Source organism: Sycon ciliatum, chromosome 1, assembly GCF_964019385.1.
Source record: "Sycon ciliatum chromosome 1, ocSycCili1.1, whole genome shotgun sequence".
Taxonomy (NCBI): Eukaryota; Metazoa; Porifera; class Calcarea; order Leucosolenida; family Sycettidae; genus Sycon; species Sycon ciliatum.
Window position 1 is genome coordinate 49,314,776 of NC_088643.1, and position 25,339 is coordinate 49,340,114.

The 25,339-nt window shown below is 46.4% G+C and overlaps 2 protein-coding genes across 3 annotated transcripts; one reads left to right on the forward strand and one right to left on the reverse strand.

The window, feature by feature from the left end:
* The first annotated feature begins 350 nt into the window (after window positions 1–350).
* Window positions 351–5,635, forward strand: LOC135830851 (uncharacterized). Its single transcript, XM_065343056.1, has 7 exons — window positions 351–666; window positions 1,609–1,731; window positions 2,886–3,008; window positions 3,842–3,946; window positions 4,194–4,304; window positions 4,545–4,598; window positions 5,482–5,635. The coding sequence occupies exons 1-7, from the start codon at window positions 366–368 to the stop codon at window positions 5,499–5,501; spliced, it is 837 nt and encodes a 278-aa protein (XP_065199128.1). The 5' UTR covers window positions 351–365; the 3' UTR covers window positions 5,502–5,635.
* A 163-nt stretch (window positions 5,636–5,798) lies between these two features.
* LOC135830850 (protein transport protein Sec24D-like) lies at window positions 5,799–23,654 on the reverse strand. 2 transcript variants are annotated; one of them, XM_065343055.1, is made up of 23 exons: window positions 22,643–23,654; window positions 22,461–22,594; window positions 20,649–20,760; window positions 20,270–20,397; window positions 19,389–19,527; window positions 18,574–18,689; window positions 17,921–18,045; window positions 16,747–16,825; window positions 16,379–16,491; window positions 15,906–15,999; window positions 15,604–15,720; window positions 14,153–14,326; window positions 12,849–12,945; window positions 10,767–10,849; window positions 9,979–10,044; window positions 9,614–9,752; window positions 9,298–9,416; window positions 9,025–9,100; window positions 8,695–8,798; window positions 8,089–8,176; window positions 7,399–7,502; window positions 6,981–7,073; window positions 5,799–6,636 (listed from the first exon to the last, which is right to left on the reverse strand). In XM_065343055.1, the coding sequence occupies exons 1-23, from the start codon at window positions 23,550–23,552 to the stop codon at window positions 6,496–6,498; spliced, it is 3,351 nt and encodes a 1,116-aa protein (XP_065199127.1). In that variant the 5' UTR covers window positions 23,553–23,654; the 3' UTR covers window positions 5,799–6,495. The 2 variants fall into 2 exon arrangements, with proteins under 2 accessions (XP_065199127.1, XP_065199126.1); XM_065343054.1 differs by having other exon boundaries at window positions 22,461–23,654.
* Window positions 23,655–25,339: the final 1,685 nt, after the last annotated feature.

Sequence of the window (25,339 nt, forward strand, 5' to 3'; positions counted from 1 at the left end):
CACTAGTAGTACAGTCATAATCATTAGCTCTAGCACGACGCCTAGTGCGATGTGATTAGGATTAATTTTGATGTACGAGGAGATCTACGAGTTTAGTCAGTAGGTAAAGTATGTAGTTAGTTTGCGGTGATCCCCATCGTTCATCATGGTTCATGGTGATGTGCAAAGTGTGGCTTTCACACCGCTTTTCTGCCGTTCTGTAGACGGTAGACTGAACAGAAGCGACGTCGTACTAGTGCAGTAGTGCTCACACTCACAGTGCAGGCACCTTGACCTGACCGGACGTTCTGAAGTTCTGTGCCAAGTATTAGTTAGTTTCTGATCCTCGCGATTGCGCCTCTCAAGTGAGGAGGGTGACACCGGAAATGGCGGGAGGGATCAGTCAATATGCAGAGACTGAGAGAAGGAGAGCTTCACAGGTTGTGGCGCTAGTGGTCCTCGCACGCCCTCGCTCCGATTTGCGCCGTTTCGGAACGCTTATGAGGCTCTCCGTTTCGCCGTCCATGCACAGTTTACGGAAGACTCTCGACGCGCTGCTGGCCGGGATAGCTGCAACTGCTAGCTCTTCACTTATCTCCATTCCAGTTTCGAAAATCGTCAAGATGAAGGGAGCCGTTTACTTTCTGCTCGCCGCTCTCCTGCTGTGCAGATGCAAGGCAACGGACGGTAAGCAGAAATAATAATTGTCTCTTCGTGTGCTCGGACATTTTATACTAGGCCGTGTGGGGAGGTAGTTTCAGCCGCGTGCCGGGGGAGAAAGAAACTACTGAATGTTTGGCCTCTGGTTTGGGAGGTAGTGTGGGTAGCATCATTTCGGGTCGTGAAGATTTGGGAGATGAGGGGACTGCCAAGGGACCTGATGCACCGAAAAGTAACTGAGCTCAAGAGTGAGGCGTAGGCTGAGTGGGTGGAGGTTGTGACAACGCAAAATGGGCTCAACGTCAGCACGGGAAGGGTAGGCAAATACAATACGAACAGCTCGGCGACTCAGTCCTAGAAGCATATCGTATTCTGCAGCGTGTAATGAATCATTCGGAACTCTAATTTGCTCTAATTTGCTAATTAGATTTGCTGTGTGACCCCGAGAAGAACGCTCGGCGGGCCTAACTGTCCAGGTTGTCTCTGCCTCGCCTAAAAAGCACCTAGCTTCTTATTAATGTCATCACGGAGGTGGGAGATATGGGGTCGGAAGGTCGGGTGCTCATCGATGTGGAGCCCAAGATACTTACATGTGGGTGACGGGGTGATGACTGACAGTCGTGTCGCACAGCACTGATGCTGTCACCGGAATTGAGTCACTGGCACGATGGATGATTAGGAGTTCGGTTTTCTTTGGGTTTACCAGAAGGCCACGACCATCAAAATATGATTTTAAGAGCGGCGGCAGTGCCACTGCCTACAAGACTAGGATTAGTGTATGTACTGTAAGAGTCTCAGTGACCCGGCTGATTGCTAGATCATTCACGGTGGTGCCGCGTAGCTGCTCGTTGCACTGCTGCATTTCTCGTCACGAGTGTCTGTACTGATGAATGATGATCAAGGCTGTGCTATGACTGTTATGGGGTAGATCAATGACAACTGCTCCTGACCTGTGTTGTTGTTGTGCAGTTGCAGAGCATCATGATGTGAAGAGTGCCCTTCTCGGCAAGGAAGACAGCCTTATTGAGCGTGTCCGCATCCATGACAACGAGAATGCGGAAGAAGATGCGGCAAAGCAGCTCGGCGAGAGAGGTGAGTAGAGCCAAAAAAACAGACGCAAGTTGTCATGCTGATGACTGAGGATACCTTACATTCTCAGAACGGAAAACCCAGTCCTTTTCTGTATGCCAATCTCTCGTGACATGGTCACCGAGTAACGAGTTGAAAGCTCCCTGTCCTCAAGGTGTAGGTAATGCCAGAATGTGGGCTAACAAAATCCCAACAAATCCCAAGATGTGTAGGACATACATTGTATATATTGCACCAGGAATCCTACAGATTGGCACATGAAATTGTGCAGTGCCATGGGGGCAGGTTCTTATTGGGGATCAGTGTCTCGACTGTGCTCCTCCCTATTCTGAGGTATACTTTGACCCGTTGGGATCTGTTTCCCAACCATGGACCGTCCACGTATAGTATAATGAGCATGTTGAGTATTCTGCTGCGTTTATATTAGGGCTGAAAGGAATATTCGAATTATTCGAATATTCGAAATGTGCAGATCGGAAAAAGAATATTCTTCGTTAGAGTAGAATAAGAATGTTCGTAAATGTACAGAAACTCGTCTTCTTGATATCGAACAGGTTTATTTGGTGCAGAAAGTGGGTGAGATTGCCACCTTCCATGTGTTGTCATCAGCAAGACAAACGATAACATTGTCCATTTCAAATGTCCCTCCTGTAATTGGGGTATACGCCAGTTGATGATCTATGGTTACCATGGATACAACTAGGTATCCATGGATATTGTATGGTTTAGAATATTCGGAATATTCTTCGTTTCACACGTATTAGGAAAGAGAATATTCGTTCGCTTCATTGAGCATTCGTTTCAGCCCTAGTTTATATGCACAAGGAAAAATGGTACTTCAGCAGCAGTTATAACCATGCACCCAAGTATTGGGGACAATCAGCTGTTTCCCCACGTGTATCAGGAATCATTTTTGGACATTCTGCTCTCTGGTTTGGATTCACGATTGCGTAGTGGGCCTACTAGTGGCACATCATCAAACATCATATAACATGAGAGCAAAACCCTAGTATTCGGTTGTGTTTGCCCATTTGGGCAAAAAAATGTGCAGAAAGTGATACACCAATCGCATCATTCTCAGTGGGTGCCTCAGCAGAGTACAATATCTGTTCTCATTGCCGTTTTGGATCTCCCCTCTCAACGTTTATTCTCTCCAGATTCTGAGAAAGACATTCCGCTGACCGATTTCATTGACAATGAAGATGAGTATGAGCGTCGCTCACCGGGCGCATTCCAATTCCAGTCCGCTTACACCGAGAATGAAGGACAACTAGGCCAAGGTATGTGTGAATATCTGTCTAGCTACACTGCATGTGTGTGGTTTTAACATGTGCTGCTGAAGTACCGTTTTCATGGTCCATATATAATTCACATGTGAACTGTGAACCTGAAGACGTCACAGTGACAGTGCATGTTGGTTTGCATAGCAACACCCGGCATCATCCTGTATATCACACAAAGCTTCCAAGTGCACCCTCAGTGGCACATTCAATTTTTCTCACCCTGCTCATTTACAGCCACTTAATTGGCACCACCCGAAGCTGCGTTCGTCTCCCCCTAGCTAGGTCTACCCTATTCGTAAATTCCCCTTTCTTTTCCTCCTACTCCACGTGGCTCCAGCTGCCTCCCAGTGTTAGACAAGCTCCAGATATGCCCAAATTCCGTACCCTCGTCAGACAGCACTTCAGTATCTCCCAGTAAACAAAATCATAGTCACCACTTCCGCTACATAGCTCGCTGAGCATACCATTGCTTTGTAAGTTGCTAATCCCTTCCCCCTTTGTGTACGTGCTCTTCATTTTCTTTTTTCTCTTCTTCCGTGGTTGGTCTCACCCTCTCCTCAATTCAATTGGCTATCTTGACGTGCCACAATGTGCAGAAATAAATAAACAATGTACGTAGTACCCCAATGTAGCCAATCAGCTTGTGTGTTCCAGACACTTTTCGTATGCACCGCATACAATTATCGAGTTCATCTCGGGGGCGTCGGAGGTATTTTAGGGTGGTACGACCAGCCAGCTGAAGCACAATTTACTTGTAGGGTTGGGGTGGTTCCTCTGAAACTTTCGTATATTCTGTTGCTTTGTATGCTACTATGTACTTGTACATGTAGCTGACGAGGAGGACTCCATGTCTATGTCCCAGTTTCAAGACAACGAGCTGGTTGCAGAGCGCTTGCATGAAAACCAAGACCAGGACCGACAGTCCGAGTCGGAGTGTAAGTAGAATGCCACCTGCTGTCTATGAAGGGAGACTGTCACGGGTGCAATCACACATGTACACTGTAGCGGGTCGACAAGCAGCAGCTCCATCCCTCGCATTAGCATTGTATTCGTTGTTAGCCTTGTTCGACCACTAGCCGTTTAGTTGCGAGTCATCTGCTACCTACAACCCTGGCATATCACTTACAATGGCTGCTCAAATATTATGATGGTGTCAAATGTGCATCTCTCTACCGTCAATAGCTCTGGTGCAAGAAGATAATGACATGAGCATCGCAGAGTTCCAGGACGATGAGATCGAGCGCGAAGCTGAAATGAAGGCCGCCAACAAGGACGTGAATGCTGAACAAGCAGGTGAGCAACGTCGTGTCGTAAAAACTACCATGACTGCTTTTGTCATAACTATGGCCCCACGTTGGCACACGTGGAAAACTCCTAATGGAAACCCCCCAAATTATGTCCCCTTTTGAACAAACGTGTAGGAGTTCCACAGGCCAAATGCGACGGCTGCACACTATTGCGACAGTTCACTCTTCCATTATGTTCCTAGAAACACTAGAATTGGTTCTTATTCCCGGCGATTATCTTCTGCAGATGAATCTGATCGCTCTCAGTCAATTGACGAACTAGAGCAACTTGTCGATGCTGGTAAGTTAAAGTGCGTGTAGTACTGCTGGGCACAAAGCCCAATTCTTCCAAAATCAATACGTAGAATCCGCTTACGCAGAAAATGTGTGCATGGGATTCCTACGGATAAAAGCAAGGCATAATTCGAATTTCACTGTACTGCAACAAGACGGCAACGTCTGTAGGGCCTTCCCTATCAAAATAATAAATTCTACTACTACTACTACTACAGTTCAGTATCGTGCTTACTGCTGCTTTGTGTCACCTGAATTTCTGTGCTGGCTTGCTTCTTGGGGTCCTGATCGCTGTACTCCTTCCTACAATCTACATATACACAACAAACAACACATGCACAGCACAGAGATAGGATCAGACTAGCTTTTTAAAAAGATTCCACTACTTCGAAGTACTGTAATTTCACAAATTTTCGGTGTACTTTTATTTTCGGTACTTTCGGTGTGTCTGTTGCACACCTAAAATTTCAATACACCGAACAAACACTATCGCACATAATCCAATAGGGAATTGCTTCTCTGTACCGAAAATTTCTGTTCACCTAACCTAGCCAGTTGCCCTCATACCGAAAATATTGAGCACCGAAAATTTCTGAAATTGAGTACTCGTACGTGAAAAAATGATCTATTAAAATAAGGCTCTTTGCGCTAATCCCCGTCCATATTGAAGGCTAATATGATGTACTTGTCGAACCCCTTTTTGTAGGTTCCGTGCTTTGTATCGACTGTATTTTTTGCTGTGCCAACACTCTTTGCGCTAATCCCCGTCCATATGGAGGGCTAATATGATGTACTTGTCGAACCCCTTTTTTGTAGGTTTTGACTTTGTATCGGCTGTATTTTTTTGCTGTGCCAACACTCCTTGTTCTGCTTTGCTACTTCCTCTGCAGCTTTCGACAAGGATTGGTGATATTTACTCATTTGTTGAGTTGCGCTGACTGTTCTGCAATGCCTATTGCCACTCTTTTACAGTATTTTCATCTAATTGCACACACATTGCTACTATTCGTATACTATTATACCATATACGCATAGTTCAACTTTTTTGCTTTTGAATGCAGGACTGTATAAAAGGGAAACAATGCCATTTGACCAAGGGAGTAGTGTGTTTGACAGATACCATTGGACCAAGAGAGGTAGACCAAGGGAGGTAGTCACAATTGCTGGACCAATACTTATTCAGGCCAGCCAGAATACTAAATGGTTCTTTTTCCCCAATTGAATTGGCCTTGCTGGACCAGCGGAGTATTTATTGTGCTACCAGCAAAACACCAACATTTGCTTTTGAAACACCGAAACACAAAACAAAAATGGTGGATTAGCTTGATCATCCTGATTGAAACTCCACACGGCTGGTTAAATTAAACATGTCAAAAATCCATACCAATTTTGTACAATAAATTTAAAGAAAATTCAGCATAGCTTGTGCTGCTACTATATATATAAATTCTAGAAAGGCAGCAGCTCTAGGACAGCGGAGGGTAGCAGTGGTGTGGTAGCGGTGGTGGCGATAAAACGACATAATACATATGGGTAAATTAAAGTGCAGAGGATGCACTCAATGCAAAACGCTGATGACTAAAAACGAAGGATAATGTTGACCAAATAGCACATAACGAACGAGGCACAAGAGAATTTGCAAGGCGAGATGATGATTAATTAGTTAGAGGCTGGTTGGCGGTAAGGACAGAGATAGGTGCAAACAATCAATATAAATTCGGGAAGTCAACGAATTTATGCATTGGTAAATTTATGCGTCAAACATAAAAAAAGGATACAAATAAAAACTGAGACAACTTGCCACAGCATAGTTAGAAAATAGAGCGATATATCTTACAGACAGCAGAATGAAAAGGCAATAGCGGTGATAGCTTAACTGAGGCAAGAGCAAATGAAGCTAAGCTTTATGCCAGAGCATTGCGGATCTCTTTGTGAATATGGCATAGCAGGTCCATGTAGGAAGGTGTACCCTCACCACCACCATCTTCACACAGGTGTCGCCGAAGAAGGGCTTCCTTCTGTGATCCTTGCAACACGACAACCATCTGTGGAGACGTCAGTGAGACAGGAAGGGAGAGAGAGAGAGAGAGAGAGAGAGAGAAGACAGAGAAAAAGAGAGACAGACATGCACAACACGGATGCAAACAGTATTTTAGAAGACTGAAAAGATAATTTCTGGAAGACAGCTGAATGGACAGCATGCATAAGCAAGCTTTCAGAAGCCGAGCACGGCATTCAGGGAAGACCGAATCTAATACAATACATGTATATCCTCAAGATAATGTGGCGGGAAGAACAGAAGCTCAACAGGTTCCGATTGCTTCCTGGCAGCCCAATATAAACGAGCCCCCCCCCCCCCCCCACACACACACACACACTGTGCAAGTACCTTCATGCAATGGCTACGGCGCGCGAGAAGCTGTGCCACAATGGCACGCAGTCGAGTGGATGTTGGATTGTCGAATACTTGAAGTTTGCCAAACTGCAGATGAAACAGCATGGAAGTACAACCACGTACACACATTACATGACCAGAAACAAAAGCCATTCTTCAAAAGAAAGGAGAGCAGTCCGAAGAGGCACAGTCAGCACTTTGTGCACTTGAAGAATTATCCTCTCATGAGAAGGCAGATATCACAACAGTAACAGCAACAACAGGAGCAGCAGCAGTAACAGCCCCAACAGCAACCGCAACAATGAGAAGAATCCCTTCGCCATTCAAAACTCAGCTTCACAACTACGAATCACAAGTGAACAGTGAAAGAACGTTGAGAGAGCGTTGCCAGCACAACATTGGATGCACATACCTTTTCAGTGTCAATCTCAGCCAAGCTGTGCACACCAAACACATCCTTCACCCAAGCTGGATGTGTGAATCGGCCCAGCCACAGGATAAGCACAAAGCCATTCTCTGCAAGAGAAGAAACGCGCATCCACACAGAAAAAAGTTATAAAGTCTCCCGCACACTGGCACGCTCTGAGAAGGTAACAATGCAGTGCTCTGAGAAGGTAACAATGCAGTGCTCTGAGAAGGTAACAATGCAGTGCAAGTCAATGTACCATGTTACATGTACAAGAACCTCGGCCACAGCTGCTCTGCAGCAATGCACCAAGCACAAGGGAGCGCTCAATTAGGCAGGGCTGGAACAGTGGACACTTGGAAAACTACTGTTCGGTGTGCACTTTGTGCCCATGCACAATGGTAGAGTAAAACTCTTGACAAGTCACACACTCTCCTGGGACGAAGCCGAATGACTTATGGGCACTGCACCCATATGTACAAGTACACGCTGTCCCATTCGCAAGGTGTGCGGAGTACTGCGAGTACGATGATTTACAAGCACAAGCTGCATTGCAAGTAGACTGTGCTCAGGTGCAGCGTGTGCCCGGGTGTGATCTGCTTGTCAAATCAATTAGCTATCCAATGATCGTACTACACAACACATCATACCAATAGCCAATGACAGCAAAGAACACACAAGTGCGGTTGAGCTTACCCAGGAGATAAATGCCCTCCTGCTGAAGTGCTTCGTAATAACAGCGAATCGGTGCCGGAAGGCCTTTGTCATCAGGTCGGGCAGTGTGCTAGCATCACACATTAAATGGCAACAAAAAGCAAAGTTGTTATCTACTAATGCCTATACCGGTCTGGTAACGTTCTTATTGCGTGAATCAACCCCAGCCCAGCCGTAACCGACACGAGTTGGGACAGTACATGCAGAATGCAACAGCGAGGAAGGCGACGTGAAGTAAGCAAAGGCAGCAAAATGGCTAACTTGGTTGACCAAGATGTTTGAGTACATGACTGTAACATGTGTACAGCGTGACACTTTGAAAATGAAGTTTGAACGTATGTCGGTATCGGCTTGAAGTGTCAGAGTCAACACATGCGCCAAGAAAAATACTGATCTAACAACTCTGCAGAATGAGATCACGCCACTACTGGTGTGACTTTCTTCCATATGTAGCCTGTACATGTATGTGGTCACACCACTAATGGTGTGACTTTCGTCCATGTGCAGCAACTTGGATGGCTTCATCTAAAGGCGCACAGAAAGTATTCACCAGGCGGCAGAAAGCAGCAGTTGGAGCAGTGCACTTACCACGGGCATGACAGTTGGGTAGAGGTAAGGTACAGAGGCGGTGACAGGCATACACGTCACCTGGTGCATCAGCCATGCCTTGTCGTCAATGCGACTGTCTGACTCTGCGAGAGGGGCATAGGTGAAGTAGAAGCAAAACAGAGACAAACTAGGCTCTTCGTCCATTCGATTCTTTCTCGAAGCTTCAGTTCCAGCAGCACTATTATGCTGATGACATGTCACAGCTCTTTGCTAGCGATGCATAAGCATCAACGTTCAGAGAGCTTCTGAAACATACATGAACAAGAGTAAAAAGACCCTCACCCCCTCAACATTTATAACTAAACTTACGCGCACAGACGGCCTCGCACTTGATTAGGGAGCATACGTAGAGTGGCAGCAGTTTCAGCGCTTCGGGCAATATCAGCTACACAAAGCACACCATAGACGAGAACAGCATTGTAGTTGCAGGCTATATCACACAAACGCAACCAGTTGAAAACCGTGCACCTTCATTGGCATGACAGTAGCCATCGCTACATACCCATATGCACACACACACACACACACACACACACACACACACACACATTGACAAGATGAGAGGCTGCGCAAGGAGCTTACCCGAGCACCCGATGCCGGCTCGGAGCATTCCTTGCGGTAACACGCCAGCAAGGCAATGCTCTGCTCTAGTAAATGACCTCGGATACTCTTGTATGGCGTGTCTTGCAGTTTACGTACGGCTGCAGAAGAAAAAAAGAATGCAGTGCGCAAGGAACAAGTTAAATCAAGAATTCAACTCTTTGCCAAAAGAACCAACATGTGAGTACACTATTTTTTGTGATCAACACCAGACTCCGATTGCCAGTTATATATTACCAGCACACTTTGTATGTACGACACACAAGGGCAAATTGCGAGAAAGTCAGAGCCCTCTCACCTTTCTTGAGGAACATATTCATGATGGTGTCCATATCAGCACACCGGTAGACCTCAGCTAGCTGCTTTGTGCAGCTCACGGCCAGGTTGTGAAGCCGAAGACGACGCTGGCCACCCACAGACGTGTACAAGAGAGCAACCTGTAGCCACGAACACAAGGAACATACACACACACACAACTACATCAGCCACGACAGCAACGGGGCACTGTGTAGCACTGAAAGAAGGAAGTAACGAACTTGGATCTGTTGTACTGAGGGACAAGCATATCCAGATCTCCCCAGCTTCAATACCCAGCAAGCGACACCCCATTCTTAATGCAAAGTCAAAAATAAAACCAAACACAAACTGCCACATACACCGTACCTGATAGTAAGCTTGTGCTCCTTCTTCACCTAGCTTGTCATCATACTTCACTTCCACAGAGATGGCCTGCACGCACGCACGCATGCACACGCACACGCACACACACACACACACACACACACACACACACACACACACACACACACACACACACAACCACCATCACCACACACAAACAAACAAATGCACACACAAACAAACAAATGCACACACGAACACACACAGACACAGACACACACACATCTTGAGAGTGGACCTGACACACCAGGCAGAAACAGGCAAACCCCACCAAGGAGCGTACAATTCTAAGTTCAAATTCAGAACCTAATGTCCCGCGTGGACAAAAACGGCTATGACCCAAAAGAACGATAGTGCTAGTTCAGCATTGTTGCCTGGTACAGTAGCTCAGGAGAGGTTAGTGAGCGGTTCATACCGCTCGCTCAGCCCAAGCATCAGGTCAGGCAGATCTTCTGTTGCACACCATATTCCACCTGGCTGACTACACAGAAATAGTCCAGCCAGGCATTTATTTACCTAATGGGTGCAACCTTTAGCCTTGCCGGGAAAGGGCATCTGAATGCATATACTATATAGCTAAGTGGATTTTCTCAATAATTCTCAAACTGCCCGGCAATATCGATCAAGGATGCAATGCACAAGCACACGAGCATGTGTTTTACGTACTGCAGTTGAAGGGTTTGGGTGTGGTGAAGGCGTGTGAGACTGCATACAGTACTCCCCTCTAGCACATGCATGTGAACGTACGCTCAAGAACAGTCCATGCCTACCTTATCACAGTCCACACCAGCGAGAAGCACGTCTGTCGTGTTGTTCATGTGCAGATTGCCCCAGAAATCAGTTGCGCGCAGGCCTAGAACAGACAATCCACACAGTTACATGCACGCACGCATTCACATCTCTGAAGTCCGGTACAGTACAACAGAAAGGACCCCTTTTAAAATTATACTCTGAAAATGTGCCAAGACGGTAAAGATGGTGGCGCTCTCTTGCAACGCTATGTCTTGGTGAAGCAGCATCGTTTTGGGGAGCAAGCGCTTTAAGGGTGCCCCTGAACTATGGCAGTGGCGCAGGCTGAAAGGCTGGGTGTGCTACTGTAAAGCGATAACTTTTGCGTCGCGCAAATTTCGCGTTTTCAAGAATTGCGCTCGTTCACGACGAGAAACTTTCGCGATTTTATCTCTTCATTCGGATCTTGTACTGTCTACAGTTAATTTACAGAGCAGTGTGCGACGCTTTACATTCGCAAATGTGTGATCGTCGCGAAAATGGCGAAATTTGATCTGTACCCCCTACCCCCCCCCCCCCCCCAAACGAAAGATGTTCGTTTCAGAGACGACAAAAAAACTTTTGCGACGACCCCTTACTCGCATACGATAAACTTGGACACACGCGTGCAACTGATTTTCGAACTTGGCCAGGACCCTTGTGCTCACGATTATACTTTGCACGCGAGCAAAAGTGTCGGTTGTTGAAAGTGCACGCTGCACCCGGTCAGGCAGCTCCGCATATATTTGCAGCGTTGGTAGTGCCGGGCTCCATCCATTGCTGGCGAAGACGTCATCGTCTAGATTTGCTCCGCCAGTGTCGCTTGTGGGAATGAAGCGTGACACGCCGCCAGCTCCGCGTGAGAAAAGGCTGTTCGTGGACTCTTGGCGGTTCTCTGTGTTAATGGCAGCGTCTTTCTTCATTTCTTTCCGTAGTCTCTCTTTCTCTGACAGTTCCCTAGGTGGAACTGGAAATGCTGCCGCTATCTCCGTTGGTCGTGCTGGCCCGGAGTTTGCAGCCTCCCATTGGGCTGTGGGTGGTTCTGTTGATGCTGTTTTCAAAGGAAAATTCAAAATTTAAAATTTCCCGGCATTTTCAGGTCACTATGGATACATTGATGCGTGCGAAGTTTGCCCAGCACCGTGTGAACTGCATCACGGTTAGCCAGTGATATCTTGGTCACACACGTGCATGCATGTGGTTGCACGTCGTGTGAATGGCCTAATACTAGAAGTTCAGCCAGGTTTTAGAAAACTGGGACAGGTGTACCATGTCAAAGTGTGTGGAGAAGCAGGTCCAACCCCTGATTCCTCGATTTAGAATAGGTTTTCGAGCCTCAATTCGGCCACAATCGGGCCAGAGGGCCTATTTTACATGAAGGGACTGTAAGGACCGCCAAAAACAGTAGCCATGAGCAAACCTCCTTCGGCAACATTCAAACAGCTGCTAGTCCATTCTCCTCCAAAACATACATGTAGACTTGAAACAAACTGCAGCGCAAGGCTAGTCTCAAGCGCAATATTTTGTTGCACGTTGTGCATCGCCATGAGCTCAAATTGACGATCAAAGCAGAACTTTAAGTTTGTACTCCGATGCTAATTATGGTGGTGTCAAACTCCAAGAGATTTCGGAAGATTTTCGACGTGATAGACAAGGTTCTCTTCGAAGTATAGACACTACATTTACGACAATCGGCGAAGGAACAACAGAAATATACTTGTTTAGTGCCAGTGCAACATGCAAATTCGATTATACATTATTATTATCACCGTATTTCCCCAATTATAAGTCACAGTCGATTATAAGGTGCACCTCCATTTTCAGGTTGGAGCGATCATGTTTTGATATATTCACTTCAGTAGTAAGTCTTGCTCGATTGTAAGTCGCACCCCCTTTGTTTACCCTTGAGTTTAGTGTAAAAAGGTGCGACTTATATTTGGGGAAATACGGTATATCGTACTTCAGGTCCCAAAGGATAAAAATAAAAAGGCCATGAGATAGTATGACAAGTGAGACATATACTTGTAAGCACAGGGCTATGAAGCTCTTCATATGCACATGTAGAGAAAGTCTGTGAGACATACCTGAGCTGCAACGGACACGCATTACAGCATCGAAACCGGTCTGCCGTCCCACAGAGTGAGCAAGGTCCTTCACCAAGCGCTCGCCATCTGTTTGAATCTGAAAAAAGGCAAATCAGACAATACCCGGCACATTAGGCCATGTAAAATATATTGATTGTTTATCGTCAGATTTTCCCAAGAAATCGGGGCGGACGGGAGGTATTTCATTTTATTTTTTTGCATACACCTACCATATATGACTTATATGGTAGGTGTTCGCAACCCCTCGACATGCCTTTTTCTTCTCTACTCTTTTTCGGAAGCCAATTTTGCGCAGAGTGAGATAATCCATGTGGTGCAGGCGAATCATCAATCAGGAATAACATCTTGCGAGATAATAATTATTGAGGATGCAAAAAGGAAAAGTGAAACAACCAACGCAGGACAACAAAGAATATCAGGCAGCTAATAATCTCTACATGTAGTATGGTTCAATCTGTGGACTTGGCCTTCCAAGATCTACAGCCATGCTGATTAGAGGCCGTATAGGCGTAGATCGCAGTACATACAGTACATTTACCAGAACTAAAAAATATAACAATCTGGCCGGGAGGGCGAAAATTCGGAGCGGGCGCTGACAATAAACAATCAAATGTTTTACTTGGCCTTATAATAAGGCTTATATACACATTTGCTTCTTGATGTAATGATAGGTACCACCAAGTGAACGAAGGCAAAACAGTATGATATCGGCTTGCTATCAAAAGTGGATGATCAAGACATAATTCCTTGTAGGGCTGAAACGATCATTCAATAACTCTTAACGATCAACCAATATCATTAACGATCGATATAATTATTGGTTTTATCGATTCTTGTCGGCTCAACCCGCGTACCTCGAACACCAGAGCGAAGAATCTTGTCATCACCCTTCGGCAACTGCTCTTATCTCCGACCTTTCCCACAAATGAACCGAAAAGATAAAGTCTTCTCTCCCGATCTCTTTCAAAGCCATAAATCTTATTTTACCGCGCTTGAAAGTACATGATTGTACTAGTATTCAATATCGGATGGAGTGCAAAGGCTAGAATACTGTCACTGATATACATGCATACAAAACCGGTAGCACTCGTTTTGAACACTAACGATCATCGATTGCACTCTCAACAATCGATATGCGAGTTATCGGTACACTTGTTTCATCCCTAATTCCTAGACTACAAGAAATGGCAAATTGTGAAAATAGTACCACACAACAACCAGATACTTCTGCCTCCGGTACTGTATTGGCTGGTAATTACGCGCGCGCGCGCGCGCACACTTACATTGAAGTAGGGGTAGAGGTGGATTTCGCCACCGGTGGCGGACACCATACTGGACATTGTGGCAATGTCGACAAAGCTCGCCGTCGAGCAGTTGAACATTTCTATGCAGGCGCCCTGCTTGACACAGTTTGCACCTAGGTCGGGGTAGAACGGGTTCTGCGGGGCATAGAGATTCTGCGCTCAGCACGATCCGCCACCAACAATGCCACCAACAATAAACAGACAAGCACAGCCAGGGAACAAATCAGCACAAGCAAGCCTAAAACCTAGCACATGTAAACACAATGTACTATTTGCATGAGCACACGCTGTTTCTTTTCTGCTTCTTTAAAAGTCTCTGGCATAGCAGAATTTCTGGCACACAGGTACCACAGATTTCGTGCGGCACGCACCATGAAACGGGCACCTTCAAGTACGCTGGTCCAGAACAGGAGCATGCAGATGGAAACCATTGCAAATCAAGTATTAGTAAATCGAACAATGACCTGAGCTTCTCGATTGACATCACAGACACCAGTAAATGATAACCACATCACCGTACATGGTTATGTGGTGTGACCGGTGGCAGGAAGTTTGAACACCCCAGGTACTGCCAGGTACATAAACCAATCCGTATTCATTTGGGCTAAACCAAAGACAGGCATGCCAATACGAAAGTTAACCCTTTAGAGTGCCACTGGTCAAACCACGTTAGGAAATTTGCAACAATGTGCTTACTAATTGTTCAATTTTCCACCATAACATGAGTTGTACTTCACCGATTTTAGTCGCTGGAAAGCTCTTGGAGAGAGGAGAACAACGATCCCAAACTCATCATGAGGATCCATCAGTGTTCGCTGTTACAACTCCAGGAACGCCACAACAACTCCAGGTCAAGTCGCCAAACTCGCTCGTCCTGCCATTTCACGTTTCAATTTTTTTTCCGAGAACATGCAACACATCCGTGGCCATCTTTTTTGGGAGTGATGTCACACTCAGTCGTGGCCGAGACAGGGGAAATCCCTGCGCCAACAATTGTGAAATTTTGTTCAGTGCAAAAGCGTGAAAGTTTGATCGTACGCGGTTCGCTCAAAATTCACCGTAGAGAGCTGGGAGTTATTCGAGCCGGCAGCTGAGGCTCTCCGCTACCTGCTAGGTATTTCGATTTTGAATCTCGGTTGAGATTTGACTGAGTTACGATCAATAGAGTACATGCGTGAGTGCCCAAGTTTCTATGGTTTGATTTCGAGCCATGCACGCTAAATGGTTAATACATGGAGCAGACACATGCTCCGAGGCAGAGTACACAAAGCCAAAAACAGAACGAAGCAAGCAGTGGCATTTCAAACCTCCTGGTTCTTGCCAGCACAATGAAACACACATCGCATTTGCTCTGCCTGTCGTACAGGATCACCAGTTGTAAGCACTGTGTCACAAACACAGAAAAAAAACTATCCATCTGTGGTACTCACCTTCTCTTTGTCCGTTCTGAACAGAGCGCGATCCTCTCGGTTCTTTAGCATACCAGGCATGTCACCCTTCGGCATAGATGAGCTGAACACAAACAACTTTCCAGCACATCCTGCTGCCTGCATTAAAACAGCAGCAGCAGCAGCATCATCATCATCAGCAGCAGCAGTAGCAGCAACAAAGACATGAACTACTTCAGTAGCAGCACAATAACAGTTACTGGCATAACAAGGGGACTGGAATGGCACACCACGCATTCGCAGCAAAGGCTGAGAAGCCCCAAGACAGGGGAGGTACAACATACCTTGAGTGCCTCCAAACCAGCCTGTACTGCTGGGCCCAGGCAAGACGTTGTCTCACGTGTCTCTCTGTACATGTTAGGCAGCTCTTGGAGTACGCTGTATACACAGGACAAAAGAGATAACATAGTCGGTATTATCTTTGGCAGATTTGAACCACACATAAAGCAGACACCAAAGATATATAAAATGAATAAAAGCTGTGTGGACCCTGGCTAGCGCCAGACATTACTGAAGTAACGTCTTTTGCATAGCTACGGGAATTAAAATACTAGTCTGTCAAACCAGACACATGTATGTTAAAAAAAGTGGCTATGAGGGCACCCATTCGTTTTGGGCGGAACACAGGAGAACGGCAATGTACATCAACAAGTCAGCACCAAGCAATGCATGTACAGCAGTTGGGCACATTACTACATCGCACAATGTTATGCATCATAACACGTCAAAGTCCACCACTCCAAGAACACTCTCTTACGCCTCGATCAAAGAGCTCGACTCTTCCACATCGACAAGGAACCCATCCAGCAAGGGCAGAAAAACATCATTGACGTCAGCCACAACCATCATTTGCGGTTGCGCTAGGGATGCCTGCATACGGCCACAGTCAAGTCATAAGTCATAAAACATGGTCACCGCTTCAGGAAGTAAGTAATCAATGGAGTAGAGCATGCAAAACACATCAGCAGAAAGATACACTAGCAATTTTCCTTTGGAAGATTTAGTAGGTCGGTACAAACGCACATGTAACACTATTGACGAGAATAATTCGATTGAAATACGTGTCAATAGCAAAAGCGTTACACCAGCCAAATACAAAGCAAAATAAAGCTGACTAAATCTGACCTTAAGGTTGTAGAAGTGCACGGTGTTATCAAAAGTTGCCAGACCAATACGGACTTTTGATTTCTGCTCACCAGTATCCCTGAAAAGCATCATAGTTATAGCACACGTATGCCAGCACACACACACACACACACACACACACACACACACACACACACACACACACACACACACACACACACACACACACACACACACACACACACACACACCATGTACACACACACACACACACACACACACACACACACACACACACACACACACACACGCACACACACACACGCACACACACACACGCACACACACACACCATGTACACACACACACACACACAGTCACACTCGTATCCACACAAACAGGCCAGTTACCCTTCTGCGTAGCAGACAAGATGGGAAGAAAGGCTTGGCCGGAAAAGGTGACCGCACCAACTTCTCAACAACTCACTCCAGCAGTATAGCAGTGCAGGCCAGTAGTGCAGATACACGCAGTGCTTGTACACAAAACCCGCCCTGGATCTGCTAGACATTGCTGTTCAATGGGGTAGCTGACGTAACTAGCTAGACTGTTCCTTACAGAGAGCACTCCTCAGTCTTCAGGAGAGCAAACTCTTTCTTGGTACTACTCTCTAAATGCTCAGATAACGATGGCAGTGAATTAACCAACAGGCTATATTGGAATATCAGAATGGGCTCCTTGCCAGAGTTACAGAACAAGTACAACAAACACTGCCACATCACAATAATTGCGTAACTTTTAGACATGGTTTCACACTGATCGGAGTATGTTCTCGACACAAATTACACATTGGCAGCTGCGCCTCAAGAGTGGCAGGTGTAAACTGTAAATCTAAACTCAACACTGAGTGTCTCCCCCCCCCCCCCCCCCCACGTGTCCTCACACTGACTGGCATACATGCACATGATGTTGTAAAGTGCCAAAACCTCGGTGCCAGATTTCTGAAGTTGTCAACCGAAGCCATGCGCTACCTTCTACATGTACTGATAAATTAGTGGCGCATGTTACATTGTACATGTATGTGTACAATTTCTTGCATGAGAGCGACATAGGCAGAGACTGTACACACACACACACACACGCACACACACACACAGCTACAGCAATATGCACACCCAGGAGCTATGTGTGCTACCGATAAGCCAGGCAAACTTACTTGGGAAGCTCATCGAAGATAAGTCGGAGCATGCGGCTAAGCAAGTTGAGAAGGCCCGAGCTGACACTCTGATACGTTACTTCAATGAGGAAGATGTATGCTGGTGGCTCTGGCCATTTACTTTCCTGTTTCATATCAGGCAGATAGATATTCACAAAACCATGCACTGTGAAGAAACCCAAGGGAAAGCGTAGTGAGTAAGAGCCTGCCTACAACTTCACATAAGGTTTTTTTCAAGGTGGGACTGCCTCACCAGGTGCGGAATAATCCGAATTTGAAGATAAGAATGTCTCGGTTAAAAAAAACTCAGCCAAGGTTGAACATCCACATGCTTCACAACTTCTGCTGCTTCATACCTGCATGGCCCAGCCTGAGATGTATATGTCCTGCCAGCAGGCACTCAGGTACCGTCCATATACATCGTGTATGTATATTAAACAAAGCGAGATCAATCGTGCCATCACAGCAAGACTGACAACATGAATTTTTAGATTAACACAGTACAAGTGCAGGGTGTACTGCAATACCATACACTCAAAGCTAATGCAACTGCAATACAATAGACTCAAAGCTAATGCAACTGCAATACCAGAGACTCGGAGCTAATGCGACTGCAATGAACATTTACAAGCCGTGAGCCCATTTGCCTGTACCTTGCAATAGTCAGTAGTCGCCAGGAACTCCACGCTACCGTAGGACAACTCTGGGCGTTCGCTAGCATCAAGACGACGGCCATGCTGATCCAGCTGGCACTGATAGTGGTCGGGTACTGTGAATAAAATGAAACAAAAACATGCAAAGAGGATTCAAAAAGCATTGCAGAACCCAGACAATAGTAAAGCGAACATACAGTAACACCAAGAGTATAAGCTCCCAAGAGTGTGCAACTCCGAATATGGGGTCTTCGACGGCGAAAACGCACATCACGTGTCTCAAGTACGTTTCGTACTACGTACACACGTGCGCGCAATCCGAATATCTGCAATGATCATGCTGGCGAGTTGCATACGCGCAGTGAGTTTCTGTCAGAGACTCAGTGCATTTTTTATTACGCCGCTGCTCACTAAAAACAGGCTGGAAACGTACAACTGGAATACTAGAGTGCTTTTTTTATTACTCCGCTGCTCGCTAAAAACAGGCTGGAAACGTACAACTGGAACACTACGCCATGTGATGCGAGTTTTCGCCGTCGGCGAACCCCATAGAAATGGTATCAGGAGTTACACCCTCTTGGGAGCTTATATAGTCTTGGTAGCATGCACAGGGAATAGAAAGTCGATTGCCGGCAGCACATGATGAGCTCTAGTAAGGAATCAAACAAGTACCATAACAAAGAAAATGGTAAAAAGGCTATATAGAAAAAAGCGGACAATCACTGGCAGGAGTGGTAGCAACATCAGCAACATTCCTTTATTAGGCGTAACAGCTGTGTCTGACTCCAGACAGGAACACAAGTCATAGCATTTACCTTCATTCGCAAAGTTGCAAAGGTTGCAAACAAACTTGCGACCACCATCGACAAAGCTGACATGCGGGTTGATGTATCCTTTACAACGCCGACATCTTACTGGACCAGTGTCTCCGTTGTTGACCACATATATTGTGTTCTGACAATGTGAAAATCAAAAAAAAACCCAACAACATCCAATAGAAATAAAGTCAGGGCATCTGCTGTAAAACGTGTACATGTACATGCCATGGATGAATGAGGAACTGAGCCAGAAGTGACTGGACATGTGCTTCAAAGCCGCAAAGCAATGCTGTAAAGAGGGTAGATACTGGGTAAGCTACTACAGCAGCATCGATAATTTTTTTAACACACATGAACGGAGAACATTACGGAGGTTTAGCGTCACAAGATCGCGCGCACTTTTCAGGCCACAAACTGGAATGCGAACTTTTGCACTTTTCGTTCGGAAAAGCAGTCGGAACACGAATCACAGACTCGTGCCAGGACAGTCATACATATCCTACATTACACTGTGTGTACATATACGACTTGTCCACGCCGTGCAAGTGTGACTTCTGCGTGACTTCCCACTACTGTAAAACATGTAATTTTAGGTGCCAGGGACCTGCCAGGTTTCAGGTGTAACGTAGAATTAGGTGACCAGCTTTCCCTTCACATGCAGTGCATACTCTGGTGACTTTTAGGTGTAATTTAAATTTAGGTGCCTGGTTTCTCTACCGAAATCACCGAAATTAAAGTTACACCGAAAATTACATGTTTTACAGTATGCGAATTTCGTCACTAAGTTTGACGTTCATTGGAGCGCAAGCCTGGCAAAACCTCCATATCGTAGTGCCGGTACACAAAATAGAGGAGATACCGATAGAAAAGTCGCTAACCTCTCTCTGGGGAACCTTGGCAAATGGCTGAATGCTGAGGCCAAGAGGAATATTGCAGTTGTGCAGAATCTCTTGAGCAACCGGCACATTATAGAGGGTGGAGCGCATGAACCGAGAACTACAGTTTCCTGGAGGAATCAAACGACAAAACGTATTCCATTAACACACTAAATGAAAGGAAAAAGTCAGAACAATATGATAAAAAGCAACCACTACATACCGATACTTTACACTATACGTAAATCAGCAGATATTATTCTGTAAATTGTACATCCTGGCATACACCACCAGCCATTACAACACGGATACGTTAAGTACACGTTAAATCGAGCCTCCGCCTGGACACCCATAAACTCGGGGGCAACTAAAAGAACCGTACCTTGATCAACGATATGGCATGACGTCATCGGGAGCGGCGGAACCATGCTGGGTGTATTGGTGTAGAAGGTTTTCCCAGTATACAGGTCAGAATCAGCCTGCCATACTGCCAACTAAGAACACACAAAGTATGAAAAGTGAACACAATCATGAACATATGAACGCCCCCACGCACGCACAAAGACACACACACACATGCACACGCGCACACACAGACAAAACAAGTATATGGTTAAGCTATCCAGTAGGGCTCAAACGATTAGTCCGATTAACCGGTTGCAGACCGGTTACGAAGAATTAACGGTTAGCCGATAAAGATAACGGTTACGCAGTAACTTTTCAGTCAATTTTTCAAGTATCAGGTCGTTGCAAAGTGTGCACTTTCGCGGGCTGTCGCACGCGTACGCAATTTCTGGGCTGTCAACTCGGTCATATCTGGTCTCTTGGTGTGAGAGTATGTATGAATGAGCATGCAAGAGAATGTACAAGTGTGCGTTGTACTGAATAGTTTACATTTTTTGAATGAGTATAGTCAAATATACGGTTAAAAAAGAGTCCGCAGGATTGCCGTGGCTTATAGGTTATAACCGGTTAACCGACCGTTAGCTTAGCAGTTAACCGTCAGGGGTAAAACCGTGACCGTTTGAGCCCTACTATCCAGCGATCTACTGAGTGTTTCAAAGGCAAAAGGGACAGCTAATATCAACAATCGTAAAATAGCAATGAATAAAACTAATTGTGCACTCATAACCATGTATAAAACAATTACTGTAAATATACAAAATTTCGGCGCTGCAAAATTTCGGCACTTCACGATTTTTAACATTTCGGCGGCGATTTATTTTCGGCGTTGGGTAGAGGGCATGGTATAGTGCGACAGATGCTGTGAAAAATTTCATCGGCGTTTTAATTTAGGCGTTTTGGGTCGGTGCCGAATATAGCCGAAATTAAATAGCTGCCGAAAATTTGTATGTTTACAGTACATGTTTTGTCAGTTTTATTCATTGCTATTTTACGACTGTTGTCTCCTCGTCGGTTATTTAATATAAACAGTGCACACTATTTCTCTTACTAATACCCAATTCTCTTCTGTGCTCAATATTACTAGTACCGTAAAATCCCGCCAGAGCGCCCCGTCTTTCCCATGCGCCCTTCCCTGACTTCTTGTCAGGGAAGTGATGATTGTATCCTCGTATGACTCTGTGAAGTGCGCGAGGCCGTACTGTACTGCAGACGCGTCCTCGACCTGGTTGGAAGTACGCAACAGTTCGCACCCTCCCTTGACCAGTGGGATCACAAAAACCTGGTTTTTGATGGGTCTGTACGACTCCCAGCTCTTGACCTTTGGTCGGTGTACGAGACGCACGCACGCACATATTTCGTAGGGTGAGTACGTTTTATGTAGTACTGAATGCGGCAAGCAGGACTCGCCTATCCGCCCCTCCCCAAATGGATCTACTCGAATGGTTGCGGAGGTAGGGGCGCCCTGGCGGGATTTTACGGTAATTGCAATTGGTAGATATCTCAGCTCAGGTGCGACCCACAGTCAACTCACTATTGAGCTTCAAGTTGTCGAGCAAGCACTCGTCCACCCAATGCACTCCATCACCCCATGTCACTAGAGCACCAACTAAACAGGGTAGATAAGCATGTGTGGGTGGGGAGGTCTTGCACCACCTGTTGATAGCTTCTATCACGCTAACACCTCACTAGAATACATGAACTTTCCTGCTACTCAAGGAAAGGGTGACCACATGTAAAAACAAAGCTGTGCTCAAACACAATGTAAAAGGACAGTGTTCACATAACCCACCGGATGAGGTGTGGATTCAGGTGAGATGCGCTGCTGAGGAGCAGCCGGACCAGCTCCAGGTCCTGCCATCTGTCCAGCGCCGGGACCAGCCATTTGACCAGCTCCGGGACCAGCCATCTGACCAGCCCCAGGACCTGCCATTTGACCAGCCCCAGGACCTGCCATTTGACCAGCCCCAGGACCTGCCATTTGACCAGCTCCAGGACCTGCCATTTGAACGGCACCTCCCATTGGAGGAGGGCCTGCCATGTGACCAGCTCCGGGACCCACACCAGGAGGACCCGCCATCTGACCAGCACCGGGATGGCCTTGCATTGGTGGAGGGCCAGCATGACTTGACGGCGGCATCATGTTTGGTGGCTGCTGCTGTCCTGGGCCAGGGCCCATACTTGGATGTCCTTGCGCACTGTTGGGTCCACCAGGCTGACCTTGCATGGCAGCATGCCCTGCCGCAGGAGGGCCAGCATGCATTGGTGGACCAGCCATGTTCTGATGTGGCATTGATGGTGGGACACCTTGCATCGGAGGTCCAGCAAATCCAGGTTGACTCTGCATTGGCCCACCAGGTGGTTGCTGTGAAGGAGCTGATCCAGGTCTGGGACCTGCCATTTGACCCATTTGACCAGCACCAGGACCTGCCATTTGACCAGCACCAGGACCTGCCATTTGACCAGCACCAGGACCTGCCATTTGACCAGCACCTGGACCTGCCATGCGACCAGCTCCAGGACCTGCCATTGACCCTGCACCCGGAGGACCTGCCATTTGGCCTTGCATCGGGCGAGGACCAGCAGGACTTGATGGGGGCATCATGTTCGGTGGCTGCTGATGCTGACCTTGGCCAGCACCTGGGTGTCCTTGCATACCCGCAGGTCCACCAGGCTGACCTGGCATGGCAGCATGCCCTGCTGCAGGAGGACCAGCTTGCATTGGTGGACCAACCATGTTCTGATGTGGCATGGATGGTGGAGCGCCTTGCATCGGTGGTCCAGCAAATCCCGAGTGACCTTGCATCGGTCCACCTGACCTCTGGCCAGTCATCATTCCTGCACCAGGCTGGCCTGGCGGCCTGGCCTGACTATCCCAGCTCATGTTCAAACAAAAACTAACTAAGTTTCAAAGCAAAGTATAACGATTGTGTATGTTTGTGAACTGATGATGAAGCTCCAAGATCGAAGACTTGTCAATCAATTTTCAAGTTGTTTGTACGAAATTTTTTTGACGTTGCATTCTTTGTGCGTGTGAAATCCGCTGCCTGTGACAGGCGCCATTTTGTTTTATGCCACGCACGCAATCTCGTTCCCAGACCGCAAACTAACAAACGCCGCTCGCTAGCAAAGCCAGAAAGCGGCGCCCTGCAAATAGGATCTAGCCTTCTAGGAGTCGTAATAAAGGGGAGATCCCAGCCTGCAACCAGCCAGACGTAGAATCTACGAGGCTTTCCCCAAATCAAGCAAATCTTTTTTCGCTAAGCTCAAAAAATACATCAGATTTGGCTGCAAAATCAGCTGATCGTTCGATAATCGGCTGAAAATTTGGAATACATGTATATTGGAAAATCGCCGGGCAAAAAGAATTGTTGGCATATTGCCTATTGGCTTCAAAATTGGTGAAATATTGCCTTGGAAGATTTGGTAGATTTTCGGCGATTCTCAAAGGAATAGGCCTCGACCAAAATGCTTGCGCATATTTCCGCTTATTTTTGTGAGACAGTTCATAATGGCATATTGAGCGACAAAGGGAATATTGGAATGAAGGCAGCATATAATTCAAATATTCTGAAGAAAATGAGGACAAAACATTCATATTATGGACAAAATGTGTTCAGAAATGCCTTTTATGGATGAATTTGGAATGGTTGAAGCTTTGCTACTGTGACATTTCCCCATGGATGAACACTATTTTATTTATTTATTTATTGCAACATCTCAAGACTCGACGGAAACACCGGCCAATATTACGAGAGTGGGTGATTGCCAACCGCTACGGTTGCTGGGGAGACACCCCAGCCATACTATTCCGCATGTGTTTTGATTTGCACCATTATTCGGGTATAAGCATGATAGCCGTGAAGCCTAGCCGTGAAGCCAATGAATATTCCAAGGTTGAAATTTTACAGAAATGATCTACACGTTCACACTTGCCACGTGATCGTTGCCACGGTTTGAGCCAATCAGAGCGCTCACAGGCAGGGCATGAACCTCTGATCATACCCTGCCATTCAGGCCCTAGGGCTTGAATGGCACCGAGAGGTACATGTAAGTCTCTCCATGTGTGAGTATACCCATCACGTGATCATTCATGTTCTCCTAGCTACGGTGCCATTCAAGCCCTAGGGCCTGAATGGCAGGGCATGATCAGAGGTTCATGCCCTGCCTGTGAGCGCTCTGATTGGCTCAAACCGTGGCAACGATCACGTGGCAAGTGTGAACGTTGATTCAGGCCCGAGAGCGGCCCAAGGCCGAAGGCCGCGGGCCGCTCGAGGCTATACTTCTGCTTATGTCGAGCATATTTTGGCATATCTTTTTGCATATCTTGCTAAGCCTTTGGCATAGTATGGACGTTTTCCCTGATATTCGACGAGCATATTAAATATGCTCTTTTTTAGCATATTTGGTCGAGGGCCTCGAGGCCTACAAAGGAACCCTCCAAAATCGGCAAAAAGCTTAGCAATTGTTCGATAATTCTCGTTTTCAGCTGGCCGACTTGGGGATTTTACTATTAACGATCTTCCTCAGTAATGGCTAATGTTTCTTTGAGAGGCGGACAAAGGGCACAAGTCACACGACCTCAACGCATTAGTACTACAAGACGAAGTAGAGAGCTCGAGCGGTCATGCTTGCAGCAACATCATTCGTTCGTAAACGTACTTTGCAACA